Source organism: Panulirus ornatus, chromosome 43, assembly GCF_036320965.1.
Source record: "Panulirus ornatus isolate Po-2019 chromosome 43, ASM3632096v1, whole genome shotgun sequence".
NCBI classification, from domain to species: domain Eukaryota; kingdom Metazoa; phylum Arthropoda; class Malacostraca; order Decapoda; family Palinuridae; genus Panulirus; species Panulirus ornatus.
Window position 1 is genome coordinate 12,325,657 of NC_092266.1, and position 23,300 is coordinate 12,348,956.

At 48.4% G+C, this 23,300-nt stretch overlaps 1 protein-coding gene across 6 annotated transcripts in view; it reads right to left on the minus strand.

Moving 5' to 3' along the window:
• The window catches only part of LOC139762321 (cell adhesion molecule 2-like), a 553,549-nt gene that overhangs the window by 370,334 nt on the left and 159,915 nt on the right, over window positions 1-23,300 (minus strand). For 3 of the 6 annotated variants that reach the window (XM_071686965.1, XM_071686964.1, XM_071686966.1), the window contains one exon: window positions 22,190-22,299. The exons of 2 other annotated variants lie outside the window; for them this stretch is intronic. In XM_071686965.1, the coding sequence (XP_071543066.1) occupies window positions 22,190-22,205 (16 nt within the window). In that variant the 5' untranslated portion in view covers window positions 22,206-22,299. Of the gene's footprint in view, window positions 1-22,189; window positions 22,300-23,300 lie in introns of those variants that run through there. One more of the 6 variants, XM_071686963.1, reaches the window with a different exon arrangement.

Consider the following 23,300-nt stretch of genomic DNA (forward strand, 5'->3'; position numbering starts at 1 on the left):
GCCAATATGTGATACAGACAAGATCTGGTGGCCATTTTCATCCTCCGCTTCACCGTCAATCCGCAGGCGAGCAATTAAGGTGGGAGGGAGGGGGAAGGTGCATCCCCCCGTCCTCCTGACCTCCTCCACTCGGGTAAGTTTACACACTGTCCGCCTCAACTGCCATCCGACCCTAATAACTTCTGACAATTCTTCGTTTTAAACTTTCCCGTCTCTGCGCTTCCGTTTTTCTTCTTCTCCCGTGGTATTATCCCCCGTTTTCTGATTCTCTGTGCGTTGAAGGACGACTATCGTGTTTTCATATTTCTATTCCTTGCCACTCCATCAGCAAGTGCCTCGTATAACATTTTCTTCGCGTTTTATACTAATAAAAATGTCATGTTCCTTTTACAATATACTCGCGCCTTTGGTACAGGTGTCACGACATAGAATTAATATTTGTGTCAAGTGATGAGTAATTTACTAGACGGTTTGAATGGATGAAGTTTAATTTTACCCAATTTAAAGCCGCCTTCCTCGCTATTCACCGGGCCATCTGTGGCTTACAGCGCGTCGTGATAAACTTAAAAGCAATTACAAGTCAGCCTTGAATGGCTCAGTAGCTCAGGGTTGCAAAATATGTTCAGGGTTCGATTTCTTTTTTCCTAAGACTGGACAAGTTTTACACGGCCAGAATTTGACCCTGACTTAATAATGTTCTTTCTTTTTTCCTGCTTTCAGAATTCAAGAGAACGTCACAGTTACATGTGGGCAGGTTAAGTTCTTGACTATCAGTAAAACAGTCTTTCTTCAACTAATGCCAGAAGCGTCTACTGGGAAGAACGTCAGCCGACCTGTTCCGTTGGCACAACCACCATTCCAAGATGAACATCAGAAGCCTTTTTTTTTCATGTTAGATGAGACGGCACGGGCAGCTAAGGCCCAAATCAAGACCATCTCATAAATGATTATATATATATATATATATATATATATATATATATATATATATATATATATATATATATATATATATATATGGATGTGCTGGAAATGAGATGTTTGAGGACAATGTGTGGTGTGAGGTGGTTTGATCGAGTAAGTAACGTAAGGGTAAGAGAGATGTGTGGAAATAAAAAGAGCGTGGTTGAGAGAGAAGAAGAGGGTGTTTTGAAATGGTTTGGGCACATGGAGAGAATGAGTGAGGAAAGATTGACCAAGAGGATATATGTGTCGGAGGTGGAGGGAACGAGGAGAAGAGGGAGACCAAATTGGAGGTGGAAAGATGGAGTGAAAAAGATTTTGTGTGATCGGGGCCTGAACATGCAGGAGGGTGAAAGGAGGGCAAGGAATAGAGTGAATTGGAGCGATGTGGTATACCGGGGTTGACGTGCTGTCAGTGGATTGAATCAGGGCGTGTGAAGCGTCTGGGGTAAACCATGGAAAGCTGTGTAGGTATGTATATTTACGTGTGTGGACGTATGTATATACATGTGTATGGGGGTGGGTTGGGCCATTTCTTTCGTCTGTTTCCTTGCGCTACCTCGCAAACGCGGAAGACAGCAAAAAAAAAAAAAAATATATATATATATATATATATATATATATATATATATATATATATATATATATATATATATATATATATATATATCCTAGTCTGAGCCAGGTACCCATTTCATCGACGAACCCCTAGGGGTGGATGAACAACTGGGTTAACCGTGGACCGACTGCCGTAACCAAGATTCGAACCTATGCGTTCGACCGTGGGCGGCCCGTGAATGCATCACAGCTCAGGAACACTAACAGCTACACCACGGGGGTATAGTATTCAACCATTCTTTAACATCGCGTTGGACTCTACACCGAGTCCAGCCGGACCTACCCTCTTGGATCCAGGCAGCAGTTCCAGCCTGTCCTACTGCCTGAGTTTTGCCTCCCGCCTCAGGGTCTAACCCATCGTAAATATCGCCGGGATATCCTCCGTAATCAGCGTATCGGCCGATAACCCATTAACTGCAGAGCCGCGTCTCCTCCCTGTAGCCTCGTGGTCACTGGCCATGTACTCTCTGTCCTCAAGAGTCTTCATGATGCACGCACACACGCACGCACGCACGTCTGCACACACACACACACACACACACACACTAACTTCTTAACCTCCAAGAATATCACAACACTACCTGAATTCTCTCTCTCCCACTAGAGGCTCCGTCGCCCCCTTACCGCCAGGAGGTCATCTCACCGTTTCCCTCTCCTCCAGGAATCTCCTTCGCCTCCTCCTGCACCTCCAGGAGTCTGCTCACCTCCTACTTCACCCACAGGGATCTCCTCACCGCCTCAACTACCTCCAGGAGTCTCCTTCATCGCTTCCCTTACCCCGGGGAGTCTTCCTCACCTCCATGAGTCTCCCTCATCTCCAGTAGTCTCCCTCATCATTTCCCTTACCCCCAGGAGTCTCCATCTCCTCCAGTAGTCTCCCTCACTTCTAAAAGTCTCCATCTCATCAAGGAATCTCCCTCACTTCCAATAGTCTCCATCTCATCCAAGAATCTCCCTCACTTCCGAGAGTCTCTCTCACTTCCGGGAGTCCCCCCTCACTTCCAGAAGTCTCCCTCACTTCCAGGAACCTTACTTCCAGTGGTCTCTATCTCATCCAGGAGCTTCCCCACTTCCAGGAGTCTCCCTCACTTCCAGTAGCCTCCCTCACTTCCAGGAACCTCCCCCACCTGCAGATGCCTGCCCCACCTCCCAATAGGATCAAGGTGGTGTGGCCGGTCTGGCCTGAGAGAGCCAGGGTAGCGGGGATAACTCTAGCAGGCTGGACGTGAGCGGCCGGCGGAGCCCCGGCTCTGGAACGCCCTCCTCGGTCAGTACACAAGGCGGGTCGAGAAATACGTTCCCCCGCCAGCCCTGCAAACACAGCAGTCTGCTCTCCCTCTTAGGTAATCACGTCCTTCGCCCTCCCTTCCCTTCCCTTCCATATCTTTTCCTGACTCTGCGTGCATACCTACAAGCAAAGCCCGCTACAGTCGCCCGGGCAATAAAGGCAAACCCCCCCTTTGTTAATTGAAACAAACTATCTCAAGAATTCATAGACCAAAAACATTTCATAACAGTACAGGACAGACTACAAGCTGCAACCCCGAGGGTCCAGTGTGCACGTCTGGTTCTACAAGGTCATGCAAACAAGTGAGCCACCAACGCGATAAATGCTCGGGTGATTAGCCTTTCATATTTCACACATGACTTACAACTAGATCCTCGAGTAATGTGGACCATTCTAATCAAGGGCACGAAGACGACCAATCACAGACCACACTCGAGCGTATAATACGCTAAGCCAACCAATCACAGACAAAAACCAGACTAGGAAAACAGCGCTACAGCTGAACAATCACAGGTGATTTCTGTTCCCAACATCGCGCGTGCGATCCAAAGGACAACACTTCGGCCAAGACTCCCGCGAAAATATCGCTATACAGACATTCTGATTCAATCTGTGTGTCGTCTGGGTGTAGCTTGTCCCAAGAGGGCCCGAAATCCCCCTCGACTCAAGTGGCAGGGGAACACGCGGGCGGGTGCTGTGCATGTGGGCCGGAGTCCTCAATTCAGGTAGCAGTGAGGGGGGTCGTCTTTCTGTTAGACCTTCCACCGGTCAAGTAAATCATTTTATGAATTCTAATATTAATACCATAATCAAGGTTGTATCCTCCCCACGACCATGAGGGCTTTGAACACTCCATACACTGTCCACTGAACTCCTGCACAGCAGCTGCAGTACATGGGACAGAGATGCCAAGGCAGTTAAGGGACAGAATGCCGTTTAACAAGCACAACGACAGTTAAAAGAGTCGCAGTCAACGTGCATCACTTTTTTTTTTTCAATGACCAACACGTCCACTGCACTAACACCCTCTACCGTCTGTGGTCAAGGTGCCCCTGGCAATGTAGAGTGTTCCCCCCGGCTGCCCATCCCTGGCTCATGGTCCAGAGCTGGTGAATCGACTCCAGTAACCCTCCATTATCCAACCCCACCTACTCCCCACGCCCAACCCCCGCCGTTACCCAGCATTCTGGAGGAGCGCTGGGGGGAAAGCCAAGTGACCTGCGTGTGGCAGCAACAACGACAGAAACATGGACGACCATCACTTCCGCTTTGTGTGGCTTACGTCTCCTGTCCTGTGATACCTTCAACACACGAGCCTCGTACTTCTGGTATCATGCAATCCTCATGTCCCCCCTCCCCCCCCCCACACACAAGTATATGGGTAGTACAAAGGTATATGTGTGTCTAAATCAATAATAATAATAATAATAATAATAATAATAATAATAATAATAATAATAATAATAATAATGACAATAATAATAATAATAATAATAATAATAATAATAATAATAATAATAATAATAATGATACTACTACTACTACTAATAATAATAATAATAATAATGACAATAATAATAATAATAATAATAATAATAATAATAATAATAATAATAATAATAATAATGATACTACTACTACTACTACTACTAATAATAATAATAATAATAATAATAATAATAATAATAATAATTATTATTATTATTATTATTATTATTATCATTATTATTATTATTATTATTTTTTTTTTTTTTTTTTTTGCTTTGTCGCTGTCTCCCGCGTTTGCGAGGTAGCGCAAGGAAACAGACGAAAGAAATGGCCCAACCCACCCCCATACACATGTATATACATACGTCCACACACGCAAAATACACATACCTACACAGCTTTCCATAGTTTACCCCAGACGCTTCACATGCCCCGATTCAATCCACTGACAGCACGTCAACCCCGGTATACCACATCGCTCCAATTCACTCTATTCCTTGCCCTCCTTTCACCCTCCTGCATGTTCAGGCCCCGATCACACAAAATCTTTTTCACTCCATCTTTCCACCTCCAATTTGGTCTCCCTCTTCTCCTCGTTCCCTCCACCTCCGACACATATATCCTCTTGGTCAATCTTTCCTCACTCATTCTCTCCATGTGCCCAAACCATTTCAAAACACCCTCTTCTGCTCTCTCAACCACGCTCTTTTTATTTCCACACATCTCTCTTACCCTTACGTTACTTACTCGATCAAACCACCTCACACCACACATTGTCCTCAAACATCTCATTTCAGCACATCCATCCTCCTGCGCACAACTCTATCCATAGCCCACGCCTCGCAACCATACAACATTGTTGGAACCACTATTCCTTCAAACATACTCATTTTTGCTTTCCGAGATAATGTTCTCGACTTCCACACATTCTTCAAGGCTCCCAGAATTTTCGCCCCCTCCCCCACCCTATGATCCACTTCCGCTTCCATGGTTCCATCCGCTGACAGATCCACTCCCAGATATCTAAAACACTTCACTTCCTCCAGTTTTTCTCCACTCAAACTCACCTCCCAATTGACTTGACCCTCACCCCTACTGTACCTAATAACCTTGCTCTTATTCACATTTACTCTTAACTTTCTTCTTTCACACACTTTACCAAACTCAGTCACCAGCTTCTGCAGTTTCTCACATGAATCAGCCACCAGCGCTGTATCATCAGCGAACAACAACTGACTCACTTCCCAAGCTCTCTCATCCCCAACAGACTTCATACTTGCCCCTCTTTCCAAAACTCTTGCATTCACCTCCCTAACAACCCCATCTATAAACAAATTAAACAACCATGGAGACATCACACACCCCTGCCGCAAACCTACATTCACTGAGAACCAATCACTTTCCTCTCTTCCTACACGTACACATGCCTTACATCCTCGATAAAAACTTTTCACTGCTTCTAACAACTTGCCTCCCACACCATATATTCTTAATACCTTCCACAGAGCATCTCTATCAACTCTATCATATGCCTTCTCCAGATCCATAAATGCTACATACAAATCCATTTGCTTTTCTAAGTATTTCTCACATACATTCTTCAAAGCAAACACCTGATCCACACATCCTCTACCACTTCTGAAGCCACACTGCTCTTCCCCAATCTGATGCTCTGTACATGCTTTCACCCTCTCAATCAATACCCTCCCATATAATTTACCAGTAATACTCAACAAACTTATACCTCTGTAATTTGAGCACTCACTCTTATCCCCTTTGCCTTTGTACAATGGCACTATGCACGCATTCCGCCAATCCTCAGGCACCTCACCGTGAGTCATACATACATTAAATAACCTTACCAACCAGTCAACAATACAGTCACCCCCTTTTTTAATAAATTCCACTGCAATACCATCCAAACCTGCTGCCTTGCCCGCTTTCATCTTCCGCAAAGCTTTTACTACCTCTTCTCTGTTTACCAAATCATTTTCCCTAACCCTCTCACTTTGCACACCACCTCGACCAAAACACCCTATATCTGCCACTCTATCATCAAACACATTCAACAAACCTTCAAAATACTCACTCCATCCCCTTCTCACATCACCACTACTTGTTATCACCTCCCCATTTGCGCCCTTCACTGAAGTTCCCATTTGCTCCCTTGTCATTATGATTATTATTATTATTATTATTATTATTATTATTATCACTATCATCATTATCATTATGAAAATAACAACAATAACAATACTAAGAAGAAGAAGAAGAAGAAGAAGAAGAAAGAGGAAGAAGAAGAAAAAGAAAAAGGAGAAGAAGGAGGAAAGGTGATAATGACGGCAACGAAGAAGAATAAAGACGCGTCAGTCTACATTAACCCCAGATTAAGGCGGAGAACAGAGAATAAATTATAGATCAAAAGATAAAAAAGATATAAAGCTAGACTGTTAAACGTAACGTCTGGACCGTTAAACGTAAAGTCTGGACACACGTATAGAAACTGGAGTTTAACATAACCACAACGACGAAGGAGACAGCCAGGGAGACGACAACCACGACACCCACCAGCTGTGGCGCCTCAGGCCAGACGTACTTCTACGAAGGTGCCTCCGTCAGGCAGTCCGTTATAAGGATGAGGAGGAGCGAGACTGGCCCTCCTCCACTGTGTGTGTGTGAGAGTGAGAGAGAGAGAGAGAGAGAGAGAGAGAGAGAGAGAGAGAGAGAGAGAGAGAGAGAGGGAGTGTTGTCCACCCACGCTTGGCACCGCTGCACAACCACTGCGCCACCCCTCCCCCCCCCTCCCTCCCCACTATGTCACCAAAATCTGCGACATCTCCAAGCCCGACTTAACAGCTAAATAAGTTAGACAAGCTCGTTTGAGATGGCCGGCGTGGGCGCCCACCCAAAACCAGTATATTTCCTTCATCAGGGACGCGCGCGCGCGAGCGAGTGCCTCTCTCTCTCTCTCTCTCTCTCTCTCTCTCTCTCTCTCTCTCTCTCTCTCTCTCTCTCTCTCTCTCTCTCCTAACAACACCAACGTAAAATATATGGGGGCTGCGGGCGTGGAAATATTCCCATCAAGGGTCTGGCCATCTGATCATGGCTGGGCCACAGGTACCCAGCGTCGTCGTCGACGGCATGGCATGGACGGGCTGGCCTGCGTCGCCTGACGATCTCAACGTAACCTTAGCGATATGAACCCGCGGCCACGGGAGGGGAGCAGCGGGAGCTCTGCCAGACGTTCTAAAGACGACGAAATGGACCGTGACGATTAAGCCATTTGTTACTTGGAGGTGGCACTGTTGCTCCCTCCCCACACAACGCCTCTCCCGCCCCCGCCTTCCTCCCCGGGGCGGGAGGTTCTGTGTAAGGGAGGAAGGGGGAGGGAGGGGGGGTGGGGGAGAGAGTAAAAGTAGGGGCCTGTTGCTTCGTCCCAACCTCGCCTCCCTAACCCCTCCTTCCTACACTCCCAGGAGTGAGTGTGGGGGAGGGGGATAGTAAAGGCCTGTTGCTCCGTCCTCTCCCACCCCTCCTGGTGAGAGAGAGAGAGAGAGAGAGAGAGAGAGAGAGAGAGAGAGAGAGAGAGAGAGAGAGAGAGAGAGAGAGAGAGCACTGGCGTGCCACTTCCACCGCCCGACCGTGAAGACTCTCAATACATCAGAGTAAAAGTAGGGGCCTGTTGCTTCGTCCCAACCTCGCCTCCCTAACCCCTCCTTCCTACACTCCCAGGAGTGAGTGTGGGGGAGGGGGATAGTAAAGGCCTGTTGCTCCGTCCTCTCCCACCCCTCCTGGTGAGAGAGAGAGAGAGAGAGAGAGAGAGAGAGAGAGAGAGAGAGAGAGAGAGAGAGAGAGAGAGAGAGAGAGAGAGAGCACTGGCGTGCCACTTCCACCGCCCGACCGTGAAGACTCTCAATACATCAGAACACGCCGACACAAACACTCCACTGATATCATCACTCAATTAACCTTCTCCGTGTAAAACCAAAACGTATGCAAGTTCGCTTGACATCCCCCTTCACTAGGGTATTTGGCAGCCGAGGCTGGATCGGAATATGTCCTCCATTCATTCTCTCCAACAAAATGCGCGCGCGCGTGTGTGTGTGTGTGTCAGTATATTCTCACTTTACTACACAGCATTCCCTCGTGGCTGTTTGCTTGTCAGCTGATATGCTAGAGGCAGCGATGGGTGGGGAGGAGTCTTGCGCTTTATCATCCCTCCTCTCCTTTTTACACAGATCTGGGATGCGGGATACTGTATACAGGTCCTCCAGCAGCTAACCTCGCCACAGGTCGTCTCCTGCTATCTGGCTCTCCCAAGCAACCTCTCGTCCTAAAGTCACTGTGATATAAATGGCTCACTACACACTCTCGCAAAATCACTGCTCCAGAAGTCTCATCGGGAAATTGAGAGGAATCATGTGCATCATTGACACCTCCACGCAAAACAATCCGCCAGTTTCTTCCCTGCTTCACGATGACGTAATTGATGTGGCCGGTAGTAGCAGGGCTTGATGGGGGTATGGCAACGTTGGTGTTGAGCGCGTGGGCCCAACCCACGGCGGAGACACACAGGTGCGGGCAAACACCCACTTCTTAAATCAAAACGTAACTGCTTGTGCTTCTTAATAACATTCTTGCGGAGACCAATTATCCGAAGGCAGAGCATAACTGGGATTTCCTCAACTCCAACGGTGGTCCTAGCCAAAGTGTAAGCCATGTTGACACGATGGCAGTTACGATCCCTTACACACACTATCACAAGCAGTACAGCACCTGCAGGGACACACGCATCCCACTCCATGCACAAGAGCCTTCCAGACCCTCTCCTCCGAGTGACACGTTCCTCTCCATGTATCCGTGAAGCTACCGCTACCGAGCTCGGAATATATGGGGTTCGCGACCTTTACCAAGTGAGACAGCATTAACAGCAGCAATGAGATGCCTCACAGCTAATTACCTCAGGAGGTACTAATGTTCCCTCCTTCCCCTCGGCGTCTGCTCAAGTTACAACCCGAATTAAGGCTGGGAGTCCAACACGAAGGCCCTCAGCCACACTGACACCCTCATCCCTGTGCACAACCTCCGGCAAGTTATACACACAGATGGGTCTCTACACGGGTTACTGGAGGCGCCATTAGTACAACTGTAACAATAGATTGACGATTCCTAGCTAGAATGAGGAGTCGGGGGTCAACAAGTGAAGTGCCTGCTATTCTTGTCGAGAAACCTACCAATGTTTACATCTCTCAGGCAAGTGCTGAATCACCGGCCTGCCACCTGGTGGTCCCCCCTCCCGGCTTCTGATCCCAGTGGTAGATTGTTTCCATTTATCAGTGTTTACTCTCACACCCTGTAACGCTAAACACATGGCTGCTGTAACGCTATACACATGGCTGCTGTACCGCTATACACATGGCTGCTGTACCGCTATACACATGGCTGCTGTACCGCCATACACATGGCTGCTGTAATGCTATACACATGGCTGCTGTAACGCTATACACATGGCTGCTGTAACACTGTACAAATCAATGTTGTAACACTATACACATGACTGTTGTAACGCTATACACATGACTGTTGTAACGCTATCTACATGGCTGCCGTAACATTATACACTTGGCTGCTGTAACAAGACACACTTGGCTACTGTAACATGACCGAACTTACTTACATTTTCTACCCTGTATGTGTAAGCATTTCATCACGTCACGTTCTACCTACTATGCTTGGGAACCATCCTAAATCTGTCGTATATGTATGTAGTATAACCAAAGTTCCGGCACCTTACGTGCACTTTGCATCATCATCTGCGTCGACACCCACACGATGGGTAGGAGCGCACAGTAAATTCGCAGCTCTTTCTTTTCTACATACACACACACACACACACACACACACACACACACACATAAAAGTTCTTCCAAGAATTCTTCTACGTCAAAAAACACGACCGCTACGCCCCGATATTCAAGGGTAGTTCATCTCGCGCCGCCCCAGGCGTTCAGACGTGGGCCTTTATACCCATATGCAGATAAGGGACAGACCAACCCCGTCAGGAATTTACCTTCATCAAGTCCTTACGCATAACATATAATCTAACAATATCTGATTATCACTCACCCCATGTTGAGTCATTTTGGAATAACACACTTACCTAACCCCTCGTCAAACTAAACGTATGATTTACCCATAGCGAAATCATTACCGTAATGCGCTATCCCTCCATCAAAAAACTTCCAGTACAACACTGACAATTCGCCCAGGCAAGAAAAATTCAGGCACTGTTCGCAATCAATCCCACTGGGCCACATCACCATAGCACCTGTGGATGTACCCTTGGCAAGTCTCTGGAGGCACCACCTGCAGCAGATCTCCGCGGAGAGGTACTCACGAACGCACATGGAATCTAACCCCGGTCATGCTCCTGAGGCAACACACACAATTTGCCCCATCGGGTGAAGAAGACATCATCACAAGTTGACCTCCCGCCTGACTACGGGAACCATTTGTCTCCGTCAAACTAGACCGAGACGGCACCCTATAATTAACCAGCAGAGGCAACACCTATAATTACCAGCGACAAGTTAATGAGCACACGAATATAATTCACGGCCGCTTAGGTGTGTCGAGGTGTGGGAGGTGGTGGTGGTGGTGTGTGTGTGTGTGTGTGTGTGTGTGTGTGTGTGTGTGTGTGTGTGTGTGTGTGTGTACATCCTGGGCTCGTCACCCCCGCCCAGGGCCCCAGCAGCCAGACTACAGCCAACATATTGACTAATCACACAGTCGCTTTGATCAATCTTCAGGCGACGCGTCTTTACCGAGGGGGGTGGAGGCCGAGGAGGGAAAAACTCCAGGTAATTAATCTTCGCTATCTTGACTCCACATCTGGATGGTAATCAATAATTTCTTGAATGATCAGTAGGCGGACGGGACTCAAGGCCTACGGGAACTTGGTAGGGGACCTGCTGAGGACCTGTAAGACCTGAGGCAGGCCAGATTGAGGATCCTGTGAGACCTGGTGCAAAACTACTAAGGACCTGTGAGACCTTGTAGAGGCTGGCTGAGGACCTGTAAGACATGGCACTGACCGGCTGAGGACCTGTAAGAACCTGGTGAGAGACCGGCTGAGACGTAGATAAAATGAGTCGGATTACGTCGTGTTTCGGAACATCGGCCAGGACGAACCTGGCCCTCACGGTACACGCACGTCCCTCTCGTCGTCTCGTCTTCCCCTCCGTCACCGTCGTCGGTGGCGCTTCAGGGACGTTCATAACCTCCTCCTTAACCTTTGATCATCAGTCCGGATGAGACACACGTTTGATGCTACGGTACGTTGCCATGTGCAACAGACACACACGACAGGTAACTCTAACTTCAGCTATCGCTGTCTGCATAGCATTGTTACGCTAATGAGACGAGTAAACACACTACAACACCCACAACATGGCTACAACCTCCTACACCCACGAGCGACTGACATCTCACGGTTACACCCTCGGGTCTCTCCTCCTTGCAACGTATGACTACACCCTCTCATCTACCGCACACAATTCTACACAGGGACTGTGACACAGGGATACACCCCTATGGTTCAACCTTCCTTACACCCCAACCGTGCGGTTCTCTGGGCGCCTACGGCCACACCAACAAAATCATACCTTCGGACACTTGCATGACAACACCCTCATTAATCCTTACGGTTTACACCCACCTACACCCAGCCAGCCTACACCCCACAGGTCGCCTCGCCCTCAACATCCATACCGCATACACCTAGGTGGGCTATATCCAACTACATCCCGGGTACCTACACCACCTACACCCTGAAGGTCTAGCCATCTACACCCTGAGAGGCAAGCCACCCACACCCTGACGACCTTGCCACCCACACCCTGACGACCTTGCCACCCACAACCTGACAGTCTAGCCACCCACACCCTTACGCCCTTGCCACCCACACCCCCATCTTCTCAAGGAGCCAGAGCCCACAGGCTAACCCCACCCCCGTACGGTGTGCAGCAACAGTGCCCCCAGTGTCTGGGGGCACTGTTGCGACACTAAGTGATGGCGGAAGTGGCACTATGTCAGCGAGTTGCTCTTCACACCTGTGCCAAGAATAGTATCAAGGTGCGTGTCCCCCTCAGCCAGCCAATATGGCACCGCTGTATAACACGGTGTACGGCACACTTTTATGGCGCGTGTGGCATTTCTAAATGACGCTGGTGCACGACCCATCCCCTGCTGAACATGGTTGCAACACTGACGCCTGATGCTGGAGCCTTGTAATGACGGCCGACATTGGCGTATCGCCCCTCCTTTTAGCACCGTAGTTTGGCAGTCATCTTTAGCCCTCGTGATTCACAGGGGCTGGCACCCCGCGTCACGACCCATTCATCAGTCAAGCTCACCATTTTTATGGTAAGGACCCCGTGCGGCCGTGGTGCCCGCCCAGCAGCTCTCACAGTCCATGGGGTTGACGATGGAGATCCAATACGAGCAGGTGTTGTTTTTTCCCTCTCTCTCTGTTGACGTCCAGTTCGTCACTTTTATTCTGGTGTCGACAGTGTTGACACACGGTGCAGGACGTCGAGCAGCTTATCGAACACTACCACCAGGGCGCCGGCGCACCACTAACAGTTCTCTGCAGCGGCGATGGCGTTCACCCTCACGCAGATGATGCGTCGCCCCTCGACATCCTGACGGTTTCATTATATCTATCTACAGAAACACAGGGGCGTCTGACGCTACTGGACGGGGAGGATCACGTCCACTTTCCTCCACTCAGCCTTATCCTCACACAACCTCCTGCCATCCCTCCCTCCAGCTCACATACCATCTCACTATATGCCTCCATGCCTCTCATCACATCCCTGATCATCGCATGCATTCCCAACCGATCATTTACGACCATACCATCAACTTGTTAACATCAACGTTTAGCACATGTCCGCCCCATCTTTAGAACTATCAATAACTTCTTCAGTCACTCTCTCCACAACACCGTCACCTCCCAGTCACGTCATCAATTCACCGTCCGCTCCCCTCCCTCCACACCCACGACCCATCAACACCAAGACCCAAGACCATTCTTCCCTGTACCTCATCACTGCCGAGCCCAGGCATCAACGACGACCCACCTGCAGAACCCTCCTGACCCCCACTGCCTCCAACGCCTTCCGCCAGCCAGGCCGGGGAAACCCATCTCAGCCCGCAGCGTTCCTCATTAACTTGCTTACCGTTCAAGGCAAACCCCACCCTCTTCATTAAACACTCCCAAGCGGCTATTAACATGAAATCTCTCCAACCTCTCAACAGCCAACCGTATATCACACTCCAACACCCTCTTCGCAAACACCGTCACCTTGGTTTATAGTGCTTCAGTTCGCTCTCGCTTTTAAGGTCTTACACATTTATCCAATTCCCTCGAATTCTACGATTTCCACCATTCGACTCCTTAATATTATAGCCTTCCACTTTTCCACTCTGTGCCATCCTTTCCTACGTGATAACGAGTTATTTTAAGAACTTCACCCTCATATACAACAACCAGGGCCCATAACTTAGCCCTGTCTTACCCAAGTGCATTCAATCGCACCTTTACCTCTCCTAAAATATGATCTACCGTCTGAACGGAGATTCATTTTTCCTTAACCATTTTCTCCTACAAACACTTCTGCTATCCGAGCATTATCTCGACCATCAGACTTATGGTAAATACAGATCCCCAGGATGGCCGGCCATCCTCCACAAACCCACTCGTGTCCGACGTCTAAACCCCAACTCTTCACAAACAAACCCTCCTGACTTTCCCCCGCGCCTCTTCAACACACTCACCTTTGTCCATAAAAAGCACAGTCACTGGATACCCTCTCCAACCCCATCCCTCCGATATCTCCATTACCAAGCGTTCACACACAATATTGTTGGACAGCTCTTGTACCCGACTGCGCCCCCACCACCACCTCCCTCACCCTTCCTTTCCCCCTGAAATATCTCTAGTCACTTTACCTCCTCCAGGCACCTGACTATATTTTCACCACTTTACTGCCCCCATCACTTGTCCGTACATGCTCTCTCTCTCTCTCTCTCTCTCTCTCTCTCTCTCTCTCTCTCTCTCTCTCTCTCTCTCTCCCGGAAATCCTCCCTCCCTCCCTGCACAGCTCACTCAAGCAGTCTTACCTCCATTTATGACATTTTAACCAACCCTTCCCCCTCCCCAACCCTTATTCTTCCACTCATATATACACACACATCCTCCAGCCCCTGGCCGTCGAACCAACACGTAATCCTCCTCCCCAACACCACAGTGTTACCAACACAGTGAGGCTTGTACGATCAACATCTTCATCTTTCTACGTTTTGTACTGCAACTTGTCGTTTCGTCTTCCATACACCATCCCTTCCCCGGGTAATGAAGTACATCCAAAGCATTTCGAAAACCTGCGTCACTCACCATCCTCTTCAGAAGATACACTACAGAGGCCGTTCGAGCCCCACCGAGTAACGTGTTACTTGATACCGGTATTTCAAATATCTTTACCATGTTTTCTACCTCAATATGAGATTTATATAATGCTGTTTGCGCCATGCGTAATCCCTCTGTTTCTCATATAAATCCTCGCACAGACACTGTTTATATTTGTTTATATAGGCGAAGTTAAAGGTGAGAAACATTAGCAAGTTCCGAATATATTTACGAGACGAAGCTTATCAAACATTAGAGTGTTTTCCTGTAAATCATTTACCTGTCAAAGCAAAACAGATGAAAAAAATATTGATGGCAGAGAGCGAATTTTAGCTACATCACCGTACATATGAGGAAGATACGGACATGGCTGCCTGCCTGACGTTACAGAAGATACGGACATGGCTGCCTGCCTGACGTTACAGAAGATACGGACATGACTGCCTGCCTGACGTTACCGAAGATACGGACATGGCTGCCTGCCTGACGTTACAGAAGATACGGACATGGCTGCCTGCCTGACGTTACAGAAGATACGGACATGGCTGCCTGCCTGACGTTACAGAAGATACGGACATGGCTGCCTGCCTGACGTTACCGAAGATACGGACATGGCTGCCTGCCTGAAGTTACCGAAGATACGGACATGGCTGCCTGCCTGACGTTACAGAAGATACGGACATGGCTGCCTGCCTGACGTTACAGAAGATACGGACATGGCTGCCTGCCTGACGTTACAGAAGATACGGACATGGCTGCCTGCCTGACGTTACAGAAGATACGGACATGGCTACCTGCCTGACGTTACAAAACATGCAGACATGGCATGATTTGTCAAAAGTTACAAAAAGAAGGCAAATCAGTGATGGAAACAGAAGATAGCGATTGTCCAATGAATTATATATTAGTCTTCAGCGCAGCGGGGTGAAGCCATAGTGGTAGAGAGCGGGCCAGTGTCAACGTCTCTCGCTTACTAATGTCAAATTATCGTCCAACTATAAGTTACGTGCATGCAGGCGAGGGTCCTGCTTGGTAGCGCACCCTGAAGCTGCAGGAACCCCTTTAGAAAGGGTGTCCTCCAATTTATATAATAATAGTAATAATAATAATAATAATAATAATAATAATAATAATAATAATAACAATAATAATAAAAATGACAAAAATAACTAATAGTAATAATGATAATAATAATAATAATAATAATAGTAATAATAATAATAATAATAATAAAATAATAATAATAATAATAATAATAAAAATAATAATAATAATAATAATAACAATAGCAATGATAATAACAAAAATAACAAAAATAATAATAATAATAAAATAATAATAATAATAATAATAATAATAATAATAATAAACTGACCTGCATTACTGGCATGAATTCCTTAACATCTGAACCTCTTTTCAAAACGCCACAATAACCCGTTATGTGGGAACGATTTCTTGTGAAACTTCAATCAACACCTTCATGACCGATGACACAAGTGAATCTTGTAGGAAAATAACTATTACCCAAACTGGAAACACAGACACCGCTGCATCTGTACTGTTAAGCTGCAGGAAATGAAGTCTGCAGCAAAATATCAGCTTTCATGAACACATATTGCTAATTCTGAATGTCTGAATGTCATAGTCTCACTGCAAATTAAAAATGCTGATTGTTGTGTACGACAATCTCTACTCTTTTTTTTTTTTGGCATAATTCGCTTCTTTTTTTTTAACGTTAGCATTAATGAACGGAATGAATATGAATTCAGGCCTTCACAATGTGTCCCGAGTGCATCATATTTCCTCAAACCTTTTCCGGAGCGGGAGGGCCCCACCCGACCCTTCCAAAGCTCCCGTCCTTCACCTTTGCTCCGAATGGTCTCCTCCCTCCTGCACCGCTCCTCCCCACAGAGCCCCTCGCCCAGTCACAGCTGCCTGCAACCGCCCAGTAGACCGAGTCGCAGCCGTTCGGGCGGGCTCCGACGGCACCTCAACCTCGTCGGATCCAAGAGCTCCATTTGGCTCCAAAAGAAGTGGTTCGGTGGCGCTGGTCGCTACGGTAATGACCTACACACAGTGTTCACTTAACCGTCTCACATTCCTATTTAAGCTGACCAGATCAAAAGGAGCTGTACATGGTGCTTGCCCGATTATAATGACCTCTATACAGGGCCACCCCACCAGAATGGGGCCTTCCCTATGACGGACCACTTCGCTACAGCGGCCTCTACATACAGTCAGCCTAAGAGGTGGGTTTTTTCTTTCTTTCTTGCCCTGCATACAACGGCCGCTTCCAAACACTGCAATATTCTGAGGACCTACTGGGGCGTCTCCTGGGGGACAAACCATCCAGCCAAATGAAACTCAATTCCCTGTAAAAATGGCGTTTCTCTCCCCCAACTTTCGACATTGGAACTAGACGAAAGAGCATCATATTGCCCAATAACTACCCACCCATGAGTTCCTCGGAAACGCTGCTAAGTATGCCTAATTTAAGTTTGATGAAAGCCCCATCGGGGTAGTTCCATTAATGGGGAGGTCGTGTGACGGGTATGATGTGGGCGCGGGCAGCGGGACATGTTTTGGGGAAGTGGGTGATGATAGTAGGTCACAGGACTGGAGGAGGAGGACGACCAGCAACATTAATGATGTCTATTGAACGGGAAACAGGAGTAGCCATGGGGCATGGATGAAGTCTCACACCACACACATGCACAGAAGATATAGGGCCACATGAGTCGAGAAGAACCTCCCCGCATTGTTCACACACACACACCATCACCCATACCTGACACCCTCCACGCCCACACACGGGTGACAAGCACACACGCGTATGGGAGACTACGCCTGGGCAAAGAGGTGAGGCAGGATCGCAGGGACCTGCTCCACGCCGACACACCACAACTTTACTCTCGTCCCTCACTCACTGTTCATAACATGAGGTACACGGTGTGGTAGAACCGGCAGAGTTCCGAGCCACGCGTGCACAATTAGACATCACCGTACTGCACCTGACGTGCCTATAAACACGGTGATATACGAAGGGCATTTATTTCTGCTGAATTGCACAGCGCTTTTGCGACACTTCCCATCCATAACCAACAGATCGATTGGGCGTGGGGGGTGAGGGGGTATCAAAAAAAAAAAAAACTAGTGCCCATAAAAATAGTAATTAAAACTCGGCAACTCACACTGTGAGATAATGGTCTTGAAGGCGTCAGCTGGTGGCCAGGGCTGGAGGGACGTGCTCACACAACATGAGATGGGATTCTCCGTGGAACTGTTGGATCTACAGCAGTTATCCTTATCTTGCCCCGGAGTATCCCATCACAGCCCTCGCGGATCACGCACACTTGTTACTAAAGACCCGTCAAGTTTATCTTCCCACAAAAATTCGCAGTCAAACTGCTGGTCTTTAGTTTTATGACAGAGTCGCTGGAAATACACTGGCGTACCTACTGTGCCTCAACCCGTGGTTTCAGACGAGTCCAGGAATGTCACACGTGCTATACCGTCAAGCAGTTGCCTTTCCTGTATCACAGAATCGCTACAACAGTAATCTCCCCGAGAGCCTGAGCGGCTCTCGGACCAGTGTCGCATCCACACCAAAACCAAAACGAGAATATGGCGTCTTGAATATAAAATAAACTCCTCCGTCGAGTCTGTCTATATTTTCCGCAGCGTCAGTACCTCGGCTGAGCGTAGCCGACCCAACGGTACACCAGAGCCACACACACACACACACACACACGTCTGCTGCTCTCTGTGACGCCACAGCCCAGACCCCACATCTCTGGGAACATCATCAACAAACCGTAAAACCCCGGCAGTGAATCTACCAAGTGAGGCTCCGCGGTGAACCGGGCCGCTGCTATAAACAATACGATCGACGGCCGAAAATTTGAGGCCACAAAAGCCTTTAACTTTCCCGACAACGGCGAGGACTGGGCACAGCTTCTGTCTGACTCCACTGCGATGCTGGGGCAAGGAGGCAGACTGCACGGGAGGCACTACTGGCCCACGACTTGTGTGTGGACTGGCACGGCTCAAGGCGGCGTTTGCGTCTCAAATCCCACGACCCGGTGCTGTGAACAGGTAAGCAAGTACCTCCCTGCAGCACTGGCCCAGCAGCTTCTGCTGGTCTCTAGCCACCCGCCTCCCTGTATATCAGGTGCAGGTCAACAGACATCTCTCAGCATCCTAGCGACCTACAGGAATACACCCTTCTGCTCCTGGTGTCCGCAACGACAGAGGGAGTCCCGACTCAACTTATATCACTTTGGTCGAGAACACACACACACACACACACACACACACACAGTCGGCCGCCACCTTCCTTCATCTGCCACGCCCCCATACACCATTGCTCGTAAGTCTTAACTAGAAGACACTGTAAAATCAAGAAGTCTATAGAGCACAACGATGCAATCTCTGGGTGGAATGGCCTGATCCTTTCACATGACAATTTCTAAGGGTCAGATCAATTGCCAGGCCATCATACGCCTTGGGTCGTACTACCCTGGGGTTCAAGGACCGTACCGACGCGTTCATGGGTCGTACCATCGTGCTAACGGGTCGTGCGGTCGTGCTAATAGGTCGTACTACCCTGGGGTTCAAGGACCGTACCGACGCGTTCATGGGTCGTACCATCGTGCTAACGGGTCGTGCGGTCGTGCTAATGGTTCGTACTGTCGTGCTCTCGGGTGACATACAACACAAGACCCCCACACCTCGCCTGGGAGAGCCACGGTGCGGATCCCTCCACCTGAAGCCGACCTGCTCTTAAAGCCATGACGGCAGAGACCATGGGTCAGTTATGACCTAATACCTTCCCTCTTGTACCTTGATGTTCTCTCTCTCTCTCTCTCTCTCTCTCTCTCTCTCTCTCTCTCTCTCTCTCTCTCTCTCTCTCTCTCCGGTACCCCGGGCGCCAGGGGTAGCCGCCACTACCCCCTACGCCACTCTGGCCAGCCTCCTCCACAGTCCTAGCCAGTAATGGCCGTCGTTTCCTCACCCCACAGCAAACCTTGGTAACGAGGTCAGTCCTCAGTCGCTCGAAGGTTAACAGCCGTTAACAATGCGACTTCGATGACAACAAACAAACCCGTCACACACACACACACACACACACACACCTACTTACGGATCAAAATACCTACAATATATATACTATTTGCCATTTCCCGCGATAGCGAGGTAGCATTAAGAACAGAGGACTGGGCCTTTGAGGGAATATCCTCACCTGGCCCCCTTCTCTGTTCCTTCTTTTGGAAAAAAAAAAACATGCAAAAAGGTAACAAGGGATCCTGAGCGGTTTCGTATATCATTAACACATCTTCAGTGGACAGTTACAACAACCGTCCACTGAAGATGTGTTTATACACGAAACCGCTCAGGACCTCGTGTTACCTTTTCCCTAGTGGTTCTTTCTGCATTTATAAAATCGCGTGTCTGTTGTGATATATATATATATATATATATATATATATATATATATATAGTGAACCTCTCTGTCGTATGGTAAAATATACACACAAACAAAAGACGAAAATTGCACCTCAAACGCACTCAACGGCAACCAAACAACATCTTAAAACGCGTTCATTTTGAACCGCGTCGGTTCAAGACAACTTAAGGAAGGAGGTTTTCCTTTAAGCCATCCTTAACAATAATACCTCCCCGACAGCTCCCATACCTGCAATATGCAGCTGATGTTAAGGCGTGCAGCAGTTCGCGGATGTTATGGTCGGGAACACATACTCTCTCAACGCGAGAGAAAGAGAAAAAAAAATGGCAGTGTATATCCCCGACTGGAGGAGCAAGAGCTTCGTAAATTGCAAGTTTGGATGAGTTTCTCCTCACAACGAGAACAATTGTAAAGTGATTTACAGATAGTGTTGAACGGAGGCTGTGCAGGTGCAGGGTGTGTGTGTGTGTGTGGGGGGGGGTGCTGGCTGACAGGGGAAGCTGGGTAAGGACGAGGCAGTGACAGGGACGGTGAGAGGGGAGGACGAGAGGGGATATGCAGGTGTAGGGATGGTGAGGGGAAGCTGGTAAGGGAGAGGTAGGTGTAGGGACGGTGAGGGGAAGCTGGTAAGGGAGAGACAGGTGTAGGGACGGTGAGGGGAGGCTGGTAAGGGAGAGGTAGGTGTAGGGACGGTGAGGGGAGGCTGGTAAGGGAGAGGTAGGTGTAGGGATGGTGAGGGGAGGCTGGTAAGGGAGAGGTAGGTGTAGGGATGGTGAGGGGAGGCTGAGAGGGGAGAGGTGGTGATGGAGAACTAAGATGATGCAGAGCTACGGTTCTTAGTTTTTGGTTTCAAAACATTAAGTGTCTCAATACACACGGTCAAAGCACTTCCGTGAAAGCGTCGGTGAAGCGCACATATTTGGGGGTATGTGGGGGCAAGGGTAAACAGTGCAGTGGGTACAGTACAGGACAGCGACATAGGAGGGTGACAGGTGGGCGCGAGTGGGGCCCACGGACCCAAAGGGCCCCACTCCTGTCAGGGGGAGGGAGGTCTAGGGTACATCAATACATGATGTATAGTTACAGGATAGTGAGTGATGCTGGCAGTGGCATCAATACATGATGTATAGTTACAGGATAGTGAGTGATGCTGGCAGTGGCATCAATACATGATGTATAGTTACAGGATAGTGAGTGATGCTGGCAGTGGCATCAATACATGATGTATAGTTACAGGATAGTGAGTGATGCTGGCAGTGACATAGGTAACAATATGTGTGTAATACATATCAAGTTTATAATATGTCATACATGTACAGAACATCTTGTCAACATTCGAATTATCGGGTATAAACAAACAAAATCATAAGGGGTGAGGGCTGGCTGGTGAGGGAGGCTGGGGGATGAGGGCTGGCTGGTGAAGCAGGGTCGGGGGGAGTGAGGGTTGGCTGCTGAGGAAGGGCTGAGGGGCAGGCTGGTCAAAGGGGTCTGGAGGAGAAGGCTGGCTGGATATGGAAAGCTGAGAGGGGGGGGCTAAGCCAAGGCACGTCAGAGACCGGTGGCGGGCTTGGGAGAGGGAAGGAGGGGGACATCCCGCCCCCCGGTTATCGCCCTACACAGCAGCACCAGCGACGGGTAATAACTCAATTGCAACAACATCCTCACTTGACACCCTTGAGGCGCAGGCGTCACTCGCCACGTCCGGGTGGCTAACGAGATCGCTCCGAGCTCGTTGACGCGCGTCGCGTTGTGCCGAGCACCACGAGCGAGTCGATTCACTGCATGTCTGAGGCACATTATGTTAAGGGGGTATGTCACTTCAGGGAATAACCTGAGTAGTTATGTGTGAGGTGTAACGTTTTGCTACGGGAAGTAATTAGCACGTTGAACTGACCTAGATCCTCACGCATGCGCGGTGAAGGCCAACATGAAGGCGTCCAAGACGTAAGAGGTGGGTGCCGTACGCCGCCACTCAGTAGCACTACCAATGACAACCATCATTACCTGTTGACAGAAACAAAAAAGGAAAATCGTTTGAATCATGACAAGTTCTCGGGGCATCGTCCAGCTCACTCCCTTCCATCCGCACCCTCACATACACGACATGGGAACACCTCTGCATGACTTCATACACCCCCTTCAAACCTCTACCGTCCAGTCATTTAGAATTAGAACGTCCCGACCTGGCATAACACCGGCCCCAGGAGCCTCTCAGTGTAAATCGACCATTCGTGGTGTCCCTTTTCCAAAGTCCTCAACCACGATATCCGTGGCAAAGGAAACTCCTCCCATATCCCCCACCTGATCCTTTAATTTCATCCGTAACTCAAACATTCAACAAAAATCCTTGGAACATTATCACATAAGCCGTTTATCTATCTCACATATCCTGGTCTCTTGACACCACTCAGATCCCTTTCTGTCCTTCTTAGAATATCTAATTTCACCTTCTCAACTTCTTAATGCCACTCAAAACTTTCCGACACCTTTCAAGGAACAGCACACGTCTTCATTCACTGTTTCTGGCCTGCGTGTCCCTTCTTTATTGCTGACCACCTCCTCTTTCTTCTTTCATTCCATGTCCTCGTGCGTCTTCCCTCCAAACAACATCATTAGCTGTTTTGAGATGCTCTTCCTACATCCTCATTCCACCATCTTCTACCTCCTCTCAACTGTCTTCATCCAATACACATCACCTGCCACATAAACATTCCTATACTTCTAATATACTACAATTCAATACCTTATTTCTTTTTCCCAACATTCATATAACATTAAAAAAAAAAAACCGTTAAGAGGTGGGTTGAACCTAAAAAAAAAATACAAAAAACGAGAAAAAAGTTACCCCACAAACGAACAAAAGAATAAAATATCACAGGAAATGGTGTGGCCTAACAATGACAATTACCATAAAATGGGAATTAGGAAAGCTAAAAACTGGGGTTCATTTTCGGTCCGCCCACCACCAGTTGAGATGGGGTTGGTTAACTCACTACTCGCCTCGC